This window comes from Python bivittatus, unplaced genomic scaffold (assembly GCF_059951505.1).
Source record: "Python bivittatus isolate LINGU-HERP-01145 unplaced genomic scaffold, Pbiv_v1 ctg000610_np1212, whole genome shotgun sequence".
Classification (NCBI taxonomy): Eukaryota; Metazoa; Chordata; class Lepidosauria; order Squamata; family Pythonidae; genus Python; species Python bivittatus.
The window spans coordinates 5,697,529-5,713,482 of NW_028277088.1; the positions used below are offsets into that span (position 1 = coordinate 5,697,529).

The 15,954-nt window shown below is 39.9% G+C and overlaps 1 protein-coding gene across 7 annotated transcripts in view; it reads left to right on the top strand.

The window, feature by feature from the left end:
* LOC103066749 (sodium channel protein type 5 subunit alpha) overlaps positions 1-15,050 on the top strand; it is a 287,467-nt gene extending 272,417 nt beyond the window's left edge. For all 7 annotated transcript variants that reach the window (XM_088150287.1, XM_088150288.1, XM_088150285.1 and 4 more), the window contains 5 exons: positions 6,107-6,160; positions 7,577-7,718; positions 8,648-8,748; positions 9,937-10,207; positions 12,557-15,050. In XM_088150287.1, coding sequence (XP_088006413.1) covers positions 6,107-6,160; positions 7,577-7,718; positions 8,648-8,748; positions 9,937-10,207; positions 12,557-13,782 — 1,794 coding nt within the window. In that variant the 3' untranslated portion in view covers positions 13,783-15,050. The remainder of the gene's footprint in view (positions 1-6,106; positions 6,161-7,576; positions 7,719-8,647; positions 8,749-9,936; positions 10,208-12,556) is intronic.
* Positions 15,051-15,954: the final 904 nt, after the last annotated feature.

The window sequence follows — 15,954 nt, forward strand, 5'->3', positions numbered from 1 at the left end:
CCACAGTTCAACCCTGAGCTACACATATTCGCCTCTTTTGGTACATATGGAATGCTAGCTCAGTCCAAGAATATATCCAACCTATGGATATCTTCAGATAGCTGTGAAACAGAGAAAGATGGTGGTAGTCTATTGTCAAGGCCTGTTTCTAACAGGTATAATCTGACTCCATTTTTTTCTTAGATAACTTTCATGCTCCTTAGTGATAAAGACATAAAGGAACTGCAGAGGTGCAGACTTTTATGTTAATCTGAATGTATGCAAAGTTGTCTTGCATTGCAGGTCTCCCTGTTTATTTCAGGCTGACTTGCCTATTTACCACATTGCAAATGAGGCTGTAAACCTTCCCCTTCTCTCTCAGCAAGGATTATCTCTGCAGTTCTTTCCTTCACATGAAAGAATCAGATTATAGTAGAAGGCCCATCTTTCCCTTCCTTTGGGATGAAACAGTTGCACTTAAACTCTTATATGCTTAAGGCTCCAGAGTGAATACATAGTCTGGTTTCCCATTTCTTTGTTGAAAGCTAAGCTAGCAAATATGTACCTTTTATATTGATAAAAATGGTCTCTTTAGGAAAGAAAGGCCATTTTATGCTGTTTTTGCAGAACCCAACTTTCTGGTACATTTAGTAGGGCATTGCATAGATCTATGTCATGACGCACCAAATATTTCTTGACAATGCACAATTTGAGCGCCAAACATTTTTTCTGTTTGTTTTTTCTGCTTGCAATGAGTAATATTGAGATAGGGGGCTTAAAATAGCAAGTTGAATTCTAACACAAAATAGGAGGCAAAATGCAGTGCCCACACTTAGTGGGCTTGTGCTGGATTACCAGACAGTATTCCCATTAGAACTAAGTCAAAATACTGGGCTACAATTTTGATTTGCTAGAAAATATTACATCTGTCTTTTCACCTTACTAGGCAAAATGTCTTGAACTGGCCTAGTCATGATTTGATGAAGAGCAGGGCCAACACTGGAAAACCAGGCCTTACCATGCCTTCACATTATCTTCTTAATACCATGATACTACCTGGAAAAGCCAGGCTACTTTCAACCTGGTTTACAAAGTTCAGTGGCTAAATCACATTATATCTAGGTATGTTATGTGAACCAGTCCATCACATTAAGCCCTAGTGGGATATGTTTGTTCCAGCTTAGTGTATTATGAGAACACAGGTACCATAGTTTGTTAACAATGATTTGTAGTTCAATGTGTTGTTGAACCCAGCCATTATTGGGAAGATCTTGGGAAGATTAACAAGCCAGCCTTGGTAATAATTCCATTATGTTTTTTCAACAACAAAACACTATCTAGGTGGACATCCATGCAGAAAAAAGGGGATGACTTAGCAAAGGCATTTGTAGGCAGCTCAAAAATCCTACTTCCTTGAAAAACATTGGCTTTCTTTTTGTTTATCTTCCAGAGATGCACACTTGAGTAGAATAGGTGTTGATTATGCCTTCTGCAATCTTAAAAGCCAAAGGAGGGGGACTGAACAAAATTTTCTGTGAACATATGAAATTGACTCAGATCAGTAGTTGATGGATATTTAGCCAGCATTGTGACCTCTGATCTGTGGCTGCTTAGAGATTGGTTTTCCATTGCCTTGAGATCCCTTTGAATTGAAGATTAAATCTGCTTGCATGTAGTTTGCCACTGAATTATAGTCTCTTCCCAAAATAAGAGACTAGCCTTCAATGATGGGTGCAGGAAAATAAGCACAGTTCATGAATTAGCTCCTTACTATATCATCCAACATTTCATGGATGGAAATGAAGACTCCCGTTCTCTGTATCACTGCCTGAGCATCCCCATCTCCTGTGTTTTTGTTTCAGTCATGGGAGGCCATTTTGCTGTCTGTAGATACTGATTTAGGATTCAACATGCTGTCATCTATGGACTTAACAGCTTAAGGTTTTGTTCTTAAGATAATTGTCTTCCATGAGTTGAAATGGCACACTATGAACTGCATCCTTCTCAGCATTCCAAGTGTTGGAATAAGATGGACTATATGCGGGCAGGGAAGGTGGGACAGGGACCCCCACATCTACCTATCCTTTATCCTCCATTGCAGTAGATGAGAAAAGACCATGGAGCACACAGCCTTTATTAGGTCCTAGATAATGAGGTCATTAGCAGTGTGGTAAGCGAAACCAATAACCATGGCTGCTTTCAAAGAGGTTGATCCATTTCTATACATTTCATAAGACAGGAATCAGAGAAAGATGCCTTATACTAAGGGAAACTTTTGATTCATCTGGTTCAGGGTGATTTGCTCCTACTGATAATAACTCACCAAAGTTTCAAGCAGGGGTTTTCCCAGCCCATCTGGAGTTTTTATTTTTTATTATATTTTTATCCCACTTTTATTTTTAGTCAACTCAAGGCAGCCTACATATCTAATGCTCCCACCTCCTATTTGTCCTACATCAGCAACCTTGTGAAGTGGGTTGGGCTGAAAGACAGCGATTGAACCAAAGTCACTCAAGTAGCTTTCATGCCTAAGGAGGGACTAGAACTGACAGTTACTTGGTTTCTAGTCTAGCACCTTAGCTGCTACACCAAACTGGCTTTCTGAAGTTGTCAGGAACTGAGTATGAAGTGTGAACCTTTGCCATAAATTGGTCTTAATGAAGAAAGCTGTGTATTATCAATGGGAGCAGGGGAAGGTAGGCAGACTTACCAAGTCTCCCACTTGGAAAAGAATCAACATTGCCTCTGAAGTAAAGCTTCCCTGTTCCCCTTCCTGCTTCTTATCTCCCAATTTAGTCTTCTCATGGCTGAGCTGTAGCTCAATTTCATTTTCCTACAGTGTTGCTGGCATTTCAGATAGAGTTGCCAAGAATTGAGTTTTGCAACTTTGCTAACTACAAGTAGCTAGATAGCTCACATGTTTGCCTGGGTAAATGACAAAGATAATATCATCCACGTGAACAGTGGGGCTTTTAATAGACTAGGGAAGGGAAAGAACCAAAATCAAAACTAGCTTGCTTCTATTTGTTGACCGCGGGCACCGCTACCAAGGCATAACTTTTTGACTTTTAAGTACAGTTTGATATTATGGCCTTGTAGGTTTATCAGTTGGATTCATTTTTTATTTTGATTGACAACTGGCATCAGTCCACTGGTTGTGAGCTCAAGGATGTTTGCTGGGTACATTCCCCTTCCCATAAAAATGAAATCTTCCCCTACTAGTATTCCCTGAAATAAATTCATCAACAGTCTAAACACATTCCACTCTCTCACCAGCATCAACACTGATTTCAATAGGAGATAGTATTTACCTGGATGTCTTCCAGGAAGGAGAGTATCACACAACACGCCACTGAAGTTTTTGCCACCTCCAAATCGGGACTGTAAGTGGCTCCTAATTCCCTGATATATTTTTTTTCTCCCTGGCCTCATTTTTCATGCTATCATCACTTCTTTGCAAAGGTGTCTTGTGAAGAATTCCAGAACTCCAAAGAAGCTTTAGATTATCTTACTGCTGCCTTCCCTTGGGTGGAAAGAGAAGGGAACCTTTGCTTCAACAGTTCTGCCTTCCATCAGTATCTTGGCACTATCCGATCAATTCATGAGCTACAATGACTTTTTTAAAATGATAAATGCCACATTTCTACTCCATCTGGAATTTAGCTCAAATAACACCCCCAGGATGAAAATGTCATGCAGAGATATGCAAGACTGCTCCTGTGGTGCAAGGAAAGATTAGGCACACTTTGAAGGGTGTGCTACAGAACCTTTTTCTTCCTGCCCTAAATTTTCAGAGCAGAAGAAATGGTTTTAAGTGAAAAGGTGTTGTAAGAAACTCAAATTTCTAGCCACAAGGTTTACAGAAACATCAGGAGGCAGGGGAAGAAATTATTAAACCACCTGCAGAAGGATCAATATGTAGGATTAGTTCATCATTTGTTTCAGAGAAACAGACTATTACATCATCTGTTCTTCTAAGCTCCAGTTGGTTGGGTTTTTTTTTTTAAATCCATGAATGAGTTTGTCCATTTTCCCAGGATCTATATCAATATTTCCATAACTATCGCCTGCCTTCCTTCCTTCCTTCCTTCCTTCCTTCCTTCCTTCCTTCCTTCCTTCCTTCCTTCCTTCCTTCCTTCCTTCCTTCCTTCCTTCCTTCCTTCCTTCCTTCCTTCCTTCCTTTATGTCATAGCTTAGAGAAGTGTGTATAGCACTCCAATATTTCAGTATTTTCCAGTATAGCACTCTTCTCCAATATTTCCAGCAACATGGGGTAGACTGGGCTGAGGAATAGTAGCTGGCCCCAAGACACCCAGGGAGCATCCATGGCTGAAGATGGACTTGAACCTGGCTCTGTCCTAGCCAACATCCCTGTAGTGCATTGGCCTTTGGACCACCATATCATGAGTAATAGGTAGGGACATTCCCCCAGGCCCTAACATTTGAGGTATAGTTTAGCATGTTGTGTTGTATTCTCTGAGATAGGTTTTGGGATTATAAATGTTTCATTACTATGCTGGGTAACGTCATTTCCCCATACCTCCTGCACTAATGATGTTACCTGGTATGTGCTACACACATTCTCTCCTATCATATGGTTTAGCATTTGAAATGATCAGATAGAGACTTAAAGCCGAGTTAAACAGTTAAAATAATCAATTCGAATATAATTCTAACCATTATTTCAGTACTTAGGGTTTTTCCATTGTCTTTGTTTATGGAGCCATTGACTTCTAAAACTATAACTTATAAAAGCAGGAAGGGAAAAAGTTTTTTTAAAAATGCAAATTGCCCACACTTCTATTACCAGCTTACCAATGCTTCCAAAAAAAGATTTTAAAAATCCTAAAGGAGTCCATTTCATGGTTTCATTCCTCTCAGACAACCCTAACCCTAACTTTGAGTCTGAAGGTAATCTGTCATCTACAAACCCTTTTGTGTAAGGATTTCACATGTGCTCAGTTGGCTTTTATTCAATGTTTTAAATAAAAGTTAATTCAAGTTTAAAGTTTAAATTCGAGTATAGGACCTTTTTGTTTTCATTCAAAACAATGGCCGTTTGGATCACCGGGGAATACACATAATTACTCTCTGATTTATCCCATTTTGCCAAGGCTCAAAAGTAATGGAATGCATGTGAATGTTGCATTTTTAGTAGTTATGAGTTGAATGCTGTGATTTGTTCTTGTTTGCAACAAATCAGTCCAGGTGTGTTCTCACTGGATTGGGATAGATTTGTCTTCATTCTTATTCATTCATCTGTCTTGGCTTGATACATTGGGAATACACAGTTTCACCTTTAATGTGGGATGTAAGGAAGAGAAGAGGTCAGTTTTTTGTCCATGAGCAGAAGGCTGAAACCTTCTCAGAAACTCAGAGGTAAATATACAATTACTAAATTCATGATAGTGAAGGCAATATTTTTAATTATTTTACTGGTAGTTCCATAGAACCTATTGCTCTTATTCATTTACCTTCAGTGTTACACTGTAGCATGCCTGCATTTCAGGAGAGAATCATTAATAAAAAATCCAGTGTTTCTCACTGTCTTCTGGTGTTCTAAATCCACTTTAATAAAGCTGTTTATTGTGAGTCTCAAAAGAATCCCTAGAGGTACATTGCTTACATGGTCAAGAGCTTACCACCTAGATAATTTCCCCTCTTCCCAGCAAGGAAAGGGAATTGACCAATTTAGAGGAACGGCTCAGTGTTCCAAGAAAACAGTATAGAATGAGATGTGGGGGCTATTGGGGGACAGAAGAATTGGCCCAGATTGGTCCCAAAGAAAGCCTTGGAATGAATGCTTATTGTTTTTCATTCCCCAAATCCTGCAATGAGAGAGCTCCACAGGGTTGTCTCCTCCTCCTCCTCCTCCTCCTCCTCACACCCAAGACAATCTCATGTTTTCAATCATTAGAAAGTTCAAACAGCCAACTCAGAAACTATCTCTAGGCTTTAATGCTAGCCAGAATTCAGGGGACCATGTTGCTATTTTATTAATAGCACTGAGAAACTTCCTCACCACCACCACCAACAACAACTTGCAGATAAAGCACAAAGTAAGGAAGTCATGGCTGATTATCACTGCCTAAATCAAATGCACTGCTCTTCTCTCTTTTTTTCCTAGGCAACTTTTAAAGGTTGGATGCAGATTATGTATGCAGCGGTAGATTCACGAGAGGTGGGCTTCTTTTGTCTAGTGCTTTGCTTCCCTCCCCCACTGGCCTTTTTTTCTGACATTCTGCTTGCTAACGATGGGTGCAACTCATGGGGAAATTATTTCCCTATAACTGAGGAACTAGCTGTCTTGGTGGACTATACTGGGCATACATGGCAGCAGGATTGTCCACAGCAAAGCGGGGACAACTTATGGCGAGTCCCGTCTTGCAGTGACCTGTGTATTCCCTTCCTTTACATATCTGTTTCATGACACAGCTGCAGGGCATGGCTTGCATAGTCACATCACTGTGCATGCTCAGATACCATGAAAGCACATTTCTTCCTTGCCAGCAAAAAACAGGCCTGCCAGGCCAGTGTGCTTGTTTTTTGCTAGTAAGTTCCAACTCCCAACCAAGAGCAGACTAACTGCAGCCTGTCACTACTGGCTGTTTTTTGCCAGCAAGGAATAATTAAAGCACTATTTTTTTAAAAATGCCATTTTTCACTTGTTTTTTTTTAAACAATTTTCTGGGAATCAAGTTATGTTAATTGACTTCATTATCTGTAGTAGAAATGCCCATGCTTGGCAGCAATGTTTGAAGCAGTGCTAAATGACTGGAGACCACCATTTCAATCACCCACAGTCACCCGAATGATGCTACAATAGTGGGATTTTAGGAAACCCAAAAAGTCTTTAGGCTCAACTGCCCAGTGTGGTTTAGAGCACAAGGCTGGGGGAGAAAAAATGAAAGATCAAGCTAAGAATAGACATCACTTCTAGGCTCCAGCTAAAATATCGGAGCCCTGCAACTGCCCATGGAAACTGGCCCTGTGTGAAGACCTCACTGAAATAAATAAGAGTGATGCAAAAACCCTAGTTATGGGATCCTCTTCTTGAGCAATCACCATTAGACTGAATGGAGCTGCATGAGAACAATGGGTGCTTTTCATTCAGATGATACTTCTAGAGTCATCCCCCAGTGCCTCAGTTTGTCAATTTGTCTTTGTCTAGAAGTTGCGCTGGTTGGGAAGTCTGGAAATGAAATCTAGCATATCTGAAGGGTAGTAGACTGAGGGATTGCATTGTAGTAATCACACAACAAAGGAGAATGCAATCTGTATGGGGTGATCCTTAGGATTATGCACACTAGTTCTTCTCCTCTGACCCCTTTCTGAAGGTGTGTGCAAAAGCCCATTCTCTCTTTTTCATAATAATTAGCTACTATCTGACATCAACAGGTTTCCCAACTCGATCTGCTATAACGGCTTCCTTATTTTTATTAGCTAAGCCAGCTACTGGTTTGGAATGATGGTAATTGTCATCCAGCCCAATTGGGTTAGAGGAAAGATGGCTTAATTTAGAAACAGTAATGGTGGTGTTTTAGATCCTTACAGATGTTCATTCTGTTCTACTGTTCTTTCCCATTTTGCTTGGCAGAGGGAGGAGCAGCCTATATGGGAATATAACTTGTACATGTACCTCTACTTCGTGATCTTTATCATCTTTGGTTCCTTCTTCACCTTGAATCTCTTCATTGGTGTCATCATTGACAATTTCAATCAACAAAAGAAGAAGATAAGTAGTTCTGTTTGAATCTTATACAACAGCTGTGTAAGATTCTAGCTGTCATTTTCTCTTTTTTAAACCCAAGATGTAGTGCACTATATTGTACTAATTTTGCCTTATTTTTGCAACAAAAAGTGGATAACAAATTTAATGAAAGTAAAATCAACCACACTTAGCAAGAGAGCATATGCTCTCTTGTGGGGAGATGTATGTCAAAAAAGTCAACATGGCAGCCACAACTGCACAATCAAAATCTTGCTCCTTTTTTATGTGTGACACATGTAAAAGAAGAGTGGGGCTTTGATCACACAGTTGCAGTCGCTACCTTGACCTTTTTGACCCCTTCTGACTGACATCCCTATGCATGCTTTGCAGGTAGATCGGACAATACTGAGGTAGATCAGTCAAGAGTCACACTTGATAAAAGAGTTTCCTTTTGCCTCCAACCAAAAGTAAATATATCTAAGATGCACTAGGGAAAATCCACAGCCTTTTGTTTGCAATCAAATTTATTTATTAGATTTCTATCCTACTTTTCATTCAGGAGGTTAAGGCAATGTATGTAGTATTCCCTCCTACTATTTTTCCCCACAACAACTCTTTGACGTAGGTTGGGCTGAGAGAGAGGGACTGGCCCAAGGTCACACAGGGAGTTTATTTTATTCATTAAAGTATTAATTAATTAAATCTATTTACATAGCTGCCCACTTGCCATATGTGACTCCTCTTCAGCTACCATGGCTTGGAGAGACCAGAACTTAGGTCTCCTTCTCCTTAACCAGTACACCACAAATTGTAATCCTTATTAACGTGCAGTGAATTAATGTTACTGGGAACACATGAACCACAATAAAAAGTAACAAACCTGAATATCTAAGGGGTTTTTTCCCCTGCTGTTTTTTCCTAACCAAAATAACATTAGTGGTATCTCCCTGTACTTAGGTGGACAAGACATCTTCATGACTGAGGAGCAGAAAAAGTACTATAATGCCATGAAAAAACTAGGATCCAAGAAACCTCAGAAGCCTATCCCCCGTCCACTGGTGAGTCTTCCCAAGCTAGGACTCCCAACTTTGGACTGCAAATATCCAGCTGGCCGCTAGGTGGCAGCAAAGATCGCTAGGTGGCAGAAAATACCAACTTTTTACTGCCAGTACAAACTGGCCATCCAGAGTGTGCAACCCAGAATGTACCTCTTGTTTTCTTGATATTGTGTCCCTTCCTTTCTGCAAAAGACATTGAAATCTTTAACGGTATATGATTTGTTTGTCATTTATAGGTGTTTCTACAGGCAGTTCGAGCATTAATTCTAAAAAAAAATTTAGAATGTGTGTCTTAGCATGATTGCAACTCAGTTCTGTTCAAATAAATTGGAATATTGTGGTATCTTTAATGTCAGAGAATTATGATCAGGCTGTGTGTCATAAAACATGGTACTCTTCTTTCCTGGCAGTCAAATCCAGTGGTCCTAACCACACCTCATTTTCCCATTTTCTTATAATGGGTATCATAGGAATTAATGCCATAGGTTCAGTATCTCATTTACCCAACGGGGCTTGTAGCTTCTGATGCAGGCCTTCCCTCTTCCCTTAGTGATGTGATGTCTCTCATTTGACTGCAGTTTGCTGCCAAAATGGGAATGGTGTACTAAAGGAAAGAATTCAAACAGTTAAATGCCACTTTTGGTGATTCTTGGAACACATCCAATGTGAATCCATGATATTAATAGCAGTGTGAAAGTGGTTTAGCTTGGTCTTTAATGGGACATTTTCTTAGTTTCCAGTCCAGCCTCCAGATCCATGGTGGTCTCCCTTCCAAATACCAAGCAAGTCCAACCCTGTTTGGTTTAGGTTTTGGGAAATTAGCCAAGATTGGCTAAATGCTGAAAGGTCTACCAATGTAAGGTTTTTTTTTTAATTCAGGAGAGTACTTCAGGAGTCTACATCTCTGAAGCAATGGTCTTCAGCTGTTCTTAAATTATATAGTAGTCTGTCCATTAATATGCTTGCTTACTGCTTTGGCCAGCAAAAGTTGACCTAGCTTTCAGTATCAGAGTCCAAGCAACTATTACAATAGTTACAATGTGCAAAATATTCTTGTATGCTCAGCCATGGAAAAGTTCATTCCAACTCAAAAGGTGTCATTTTCATTTCAAACTTGACTAGATTCAAAGTTATACCATAGTGTGACCTGGCTGCTATGACATACTAATATCTCCTTAATGTCTCCAGAACAAGTATCAAGCTTTCATCTTTGACGTTGTCTCGAATCAAGCCTTTGATGTTTGCATCATGCTTCTGATATGCCTAAATATGGTGACCATGATGGTGGAAACTGATGACCAGAGCCCAGAAAAAGTGAACATCCTTTACAGAATCAACATGGTCTTTGTTGCAATCTTCACTGCGGAGTGTATTTTCAAAATGACAGCTCTGAGGCACTACTATTTCACCAATGGATGGAATATATTTGATTTTGTAGTCGTGATTCTGTCAATTGTTGGTAGGTCAAACTAGACATGTCTGTCTGTTTCCATTTTCAGAATGTTCACGTTTTTTTTCATGTGCGTGTTCATTCTGCCCCATTTTCTCATTAGCTTGCAAAAGAATTATAATCATTATATTAATATTATTAATAATAATGTGCATATGAAATTGCATGAATTTTCACTCACATCTGTGTACTTTTAGTTAATACTCATTTTACACATTTTTGCAACTTTTTTCTCAAATATATGCCATTAATTTATGTCTTTTTTGTATTCAATTTTCTCTTATATACATCTTTGTTATGTATTTTAGCTGAAAAGTTGCATGAAAAAATTCAGAGAAGAGCCAAAAGTAAAAAAATAGTTTTCCCATTTCTTGATCAGATTGGAGGAATTTGAATTCAATTGATTCATATTAAAATACTCCTCTGTGCTCTGTTAAACCCAACAAGTGCAGATGTCAATGGTTTATCTAGATTTATTGTGGTGGGATTCTAGACCATCAGCACAAAAGTACTCACACCAATATACGACCTACACTGTGTTGGTCATACTTTATGGTATTTGGGGATACTGACCAAACTCTGGATTGTCCCTGGATATCTCTGGTTTATCTAGATGACCATTTGTAACTATCAGACACAATGCACAATTTGGAAATTTTCCAGAAGATAATGAGCAACCATCATACAGTATATCAAGTGTATTATGGGACATTCAGAAAACCGATCATCATGCCAAACCAAGGGTCCTCCCACCTATCATCTCACCACTATTTAACGTCAGCTTTTTCAGCCACCTTCTTTTCCCTTCATTAGTCTGATCAAAACTGGACATTCTTTTAAATTCTCAACTGTTTGAAGAATCTCTAGCCTTTAAATGCAAAAGCAGCAAGAGTTGGCTCTTCTTCCATCTTGATCCCTGATAACAATAGCAAGTGCTGGCTATCTTTGAAACAAGTGTCTTTATAGATGGGCAGCCAATCTACACTGAAAGGTTATCTGAACACAGAACTACAACTATGTCATGACTTCATTTGGCCAAATTAGAATTGTTGTATTTGTGAAATCTTCCTGCTCTGGCTGGCCCCTCACATATGCAGTTTTGTGTATGCATTATAACATGCTGACCTACAGTATATGTCCATAGGGACTTCCCTATGCCCCACTGATTAAATAGAGGAATATCTCTATTTATTTAATACAGTGTTTCCCAAACCTGGGTAAATTACCCCAAATTGGGTAAAAGTGGTTTTTCTTTCGGTAATAACACATGAACCCATTCACAACAGGGACATTTAAATTGACTTAAAGTTTACCATGTGTGCTAAAATATATTCAAAAATCTCCCAAAGTATTCCTATTAAAATGAAAATCAATGAAATTACCAATAGTATTTTGTTGAAATGACATAAAAATCATTCAGTGATATTGTTTTTATAATACAGGTAGTCCTTGAGTTACGACCATTAATTCAGTGATTATTCAAAGTTACGGCGGTGCTGAAGGAAGGGACTTAAGACTGGTCCTCAGTTCCAGCTGTTGCAGCACCCCTGCAGTCACATGAACAAAATTCAGGTGCTTGGCACCACACTGTCCTTCCCCCCTTTGCTTGCAGGCACATACCCACCAGCGCCCTCCTTTCCCTCTGAGTTTTGGGTAATGAAGAAAAAGGTTTGGGAAGCACTGATTTAATACATGTATTCACAGCTTTATATGGCGAAGCAACTCCAGATGGTTGACAGTAAAATAGGTAATATAAATAACAATATAAAAACAATATTCAATATGACATATTCATTTCATGAGCTGTTCCCTTGAAGCCATTAATCATGATTCTATGGAACAAGAGTGGGAGAGGACTTCTTCAAGTCCTGCTTGTAGAGGCTTCTTGTTGACCATCAGTGGACAGAAGATGCTGGACAAAATGGACCCATTGCAAGCAGGTCTTCTCTTATAATCACAGTCAGATTTCCTAGGCTACACAGCCAGCCTAATAAGGAAGATCTGCCTTTATGTACTAAGAATTATGTATTTGTTTGTTTATAGTATTTGTTTGATGTTTCAGTCTAAGCAACCACAACTGGTACAATAAAGGAGCCCATAAATCATTACAGTATATACCACACGTAATGGAAACATTAAGAATGCAGTAAATATAGAATGGGAAGGAAAGGGCAGGACTTAGCTGATGTCCATCGCAATCCCTATTTGCATGCTCAACCGAGCTTTCACCTGGATAATTTATAAACTAGTTTATTGTTCTGATTTGTTAATCTGAGTACTTGTATGCCTCTGCAGCCACTATCCTTCTGGTGCACTAACTGGATGTTTATTTTTTACCCTCCTCTCTCTTCTCCCAAGGCTCAGTGCTGTCTGACATCATCCAGAAATACTTCTTTTCCCCCACCCTGTTCCGAGTCATCCGCTTGGCTCGGATTGGTCGGATCCTGAGACTTATAAGAGGTGCCAAAGGAATCCGAACTCTTTTGTTTGCCTTAATGATGTCCCTCCCTGCGTTGTTCAATATTGGACTCCTCCTGTTCCTGGTCATGTTTATTTATGCCATCTTTGGCATGGCCAACTTTGCCTATGTTAAAAAAGAGTATGGGATTGATGACATGTTCAACTTCGAAACATTTGCCAACAGTATGCTTTGCCTCTTCCAAATCACTACGTCAGCTGGCTGGGATGGTCTTCTCAACCCCATTTTGAACACGGGGCCACCATATTGTGACCCCAGCTACACTAACACAAATGGCTCAAGGGGAAACTGTGGCAGTCCTGCAGTGGGAATTCTGTTCTTTGTTACTTACATCATCATCTCTTTTCTCATTGTTGTAAACATGTACATAGCTATTATATTAGAGAACTTCAGTGTTGCCACTGAAGAGAGTACAGAGCCTCTAAGTGAGGATGACTTTGATATGTTTTATGAAACTTGGGAGAAGTTTGACCCTGAAGCTACTCAGTTTATTGAGTATGCTGCCCTGTCCAATTTTGCAGATGCTCTGCCAGAACCTTTGCGCATTGCAAAACCCAACCAGATTAAGCTCATAGCAATGGACCTCCCCATGGTGAGTGGAGACAGGATCCATTGCTTAGATATTTTGTTTGCTTTCACCAAAAGAGTGCTGGGAGAATCTGGAGAGATGGATGCCCTTAAAATACAGATGGAGGAAAAATTCATGGTGGCCAACCCATCGAAGATTTCTTATGAACCCATCACCACCACTCTGAGGCGAAAACAGGAAGAGGTGTCCGCCATTGTCATCCAGAGGGCTTATAGAAGCCACCTTTTCCAACGCTCCCTCAAGCAAGCTTCCTTCTTATACCGCCAAAAAACTTGCCATCTTGAGGATGAGGCACCAGAGAAGGAAGGCCTCATTGCCTTCATGATGAATGAAAACTATGGGAAGCCAATAGACAAATCAGAAACTGTCTCTTCCACTTCCTTCCCGCCTTCCTATGATAGTGTCACCAGGGGCACCAGTGAGAACTTCCAGCTAAAGTTGACAGACTCCAGTGGAAGTGATGAACCGCTAGACGATCAGTTATCAGCTGACCGAGATAAAGAGTCAATTGTTTAAACGTTTCTCGTTTAGAACACTTTACAATATTGTTTACAGAATGTAATGCTGTCACTACACAACTGTTGAAGCAGCCTTGTTAAACATTAGTTGCAAAGGCAGCAGGAAAGCAGGTAAACCCTGAAGGAAGGGTGCGTCACTGTGTTATAGAGGCATAACCTCTGACCCTGCTCTTTTCCACTTTGCTCAATGTTTATATTTATATATGCACAAGGAGGGCGGAAGGGGAGCCAGCACAAGGTCACAGCCGAAGTGTGATTACGGAGACGCTAAACTGTAATACAGTAAATATTTATACCTATACACAGATAAACCTGAGCGCATACTTTCATTTTAAGGTCTTACTTATATTAGTGCATTTATTTATGGCAATGTATGACCTTGCATTCTATAATAAGAACATTGGGATGGAGAGGGAGCAATCAAGTAGCTGCTGTAGCAATGCTGTAATACTTAATGTATATGTTATGAATGGTCTTTCTAAAGAATTTGAATATATATGTATATATATATATATATATATATATATATATATATATATATCAGGTAGTCCTTGTTTAGCAACCACAATTGGAACTGGCAACTCGGTCGTTAAGTGAAGCAGTCGCTAAGTGAAACCACAACTGTGCTCATGATCTTCCTTCAGCTTTCCTTTGCTTTACAGACCTGCGAAGGTTGTAAATGCAAGGATTGGCCACAAAGTTACTTTTTCATCACCATCATAATTGCAAATGGTTACTCAGTGAGGCAGTCGCTAAATGAGAAATACCTGTATGTGTGCGTGTGTGCCTTCTTATCCACAAATATTATCATTTGACATCAGCCTCCCCCAGCCCAGATATGTTTCTCAAACACTCAAATCTTTGGCCAGCCATGGGCACCATTGAGGTTGGCCACAAGGCCGGGAATTCTGGGAGATGTTGTTCCAACACATCTGGGGCACCAGATTGGGAAAGGCTGTTCTACCGGACGCATGAGGAACCAGGCACCATTTCCCAATCAACAGGAGATGCTACCCTTGCTGAGGGAATAGGTTGCAAGACAAAAATATTATGTTGGCAATGTTCTCACTTTATTTTGCAGCCATGCCCCTGCTTACCACATGCAACTGCTTGTCAGCAATTTAACCCAGGGAAAACAAAAAGACAGACGTTGACTTTGGAGAAAGCATGGCTTTATTTTTATTTTTGTTCTATCCCGCAGGATATTAGATACTAATGGATTCTGCTTGTAAAACCGGCCAATAAAAGCACTATTTTTTTACTATGTTCCAAGAATCTACTTTGCGTACAAAAAGGGATCTGCTCCAAGTCCTTTCTAAAATAGCTTCTAGCTTTTGAATGCCCCCTGCCCCCCAAAAGCATTCCCCCTGCCAATGACTCCCAAAACGACAACCTTCCAGGGTTTATTTGCCTCCATTGTTTTCATTCGGTCTGAGCAAACCTTTACTTGACCATGATGAGCTCATATAGGGTTATTTCTGTGAGACTGGCTAACTGATATGGAAGAACCACTACTGACAGTTTAAGGGGACTATAAGCAAGCAGGAAAGAAGGAAGATTTGCCAAACTTCCAGAAGGAGTCACCTGCTTCAAAAGCTGATTCCTTGCCCTCAACCAGCCACCTAATGATGCAATTAGAACTGGACCATTAGAAGTTTGCCCAAATTCAGACCACGCACTTCTTATATTTCAAACATTTCAGACCAGGTCCTATCCTCTCCACTGGTTAGCTAAGTCTTATTCTCTCCCCATTTTTGCTCATTCCCTTAAGTAGGATGCAAGAAGGCTAAGAAAAAGAAAGAAATTGATTTGGTCAGAACATTCTTCAGTTAGGGTATGACCACAGCACCAGCCCACTCTTCTTTGAAAGTTCCTTAACACGACATTTTGGGGTGTTCATAAAAGGGTAAGCAGGATACACAATTGTCTTCTTGTTTCTTGAGTCTCCCATCTTGACCAACAATGGCTGACACGCTCCTAAATTCAGCATGTCAATGCATAATTCACTACTATAATACATAGCAAGGACTTTTTCAAAGAGATTAGACATTTTCACACAAAAGGTAAACCTAGAGCTGTCAGCAAAGACATGGAATTACTTCTTATGTGTACTTCTGTAAAGACTAGATGCTGGGGATGAGTTTACATAGGAGGGAGGTTGACAATATAA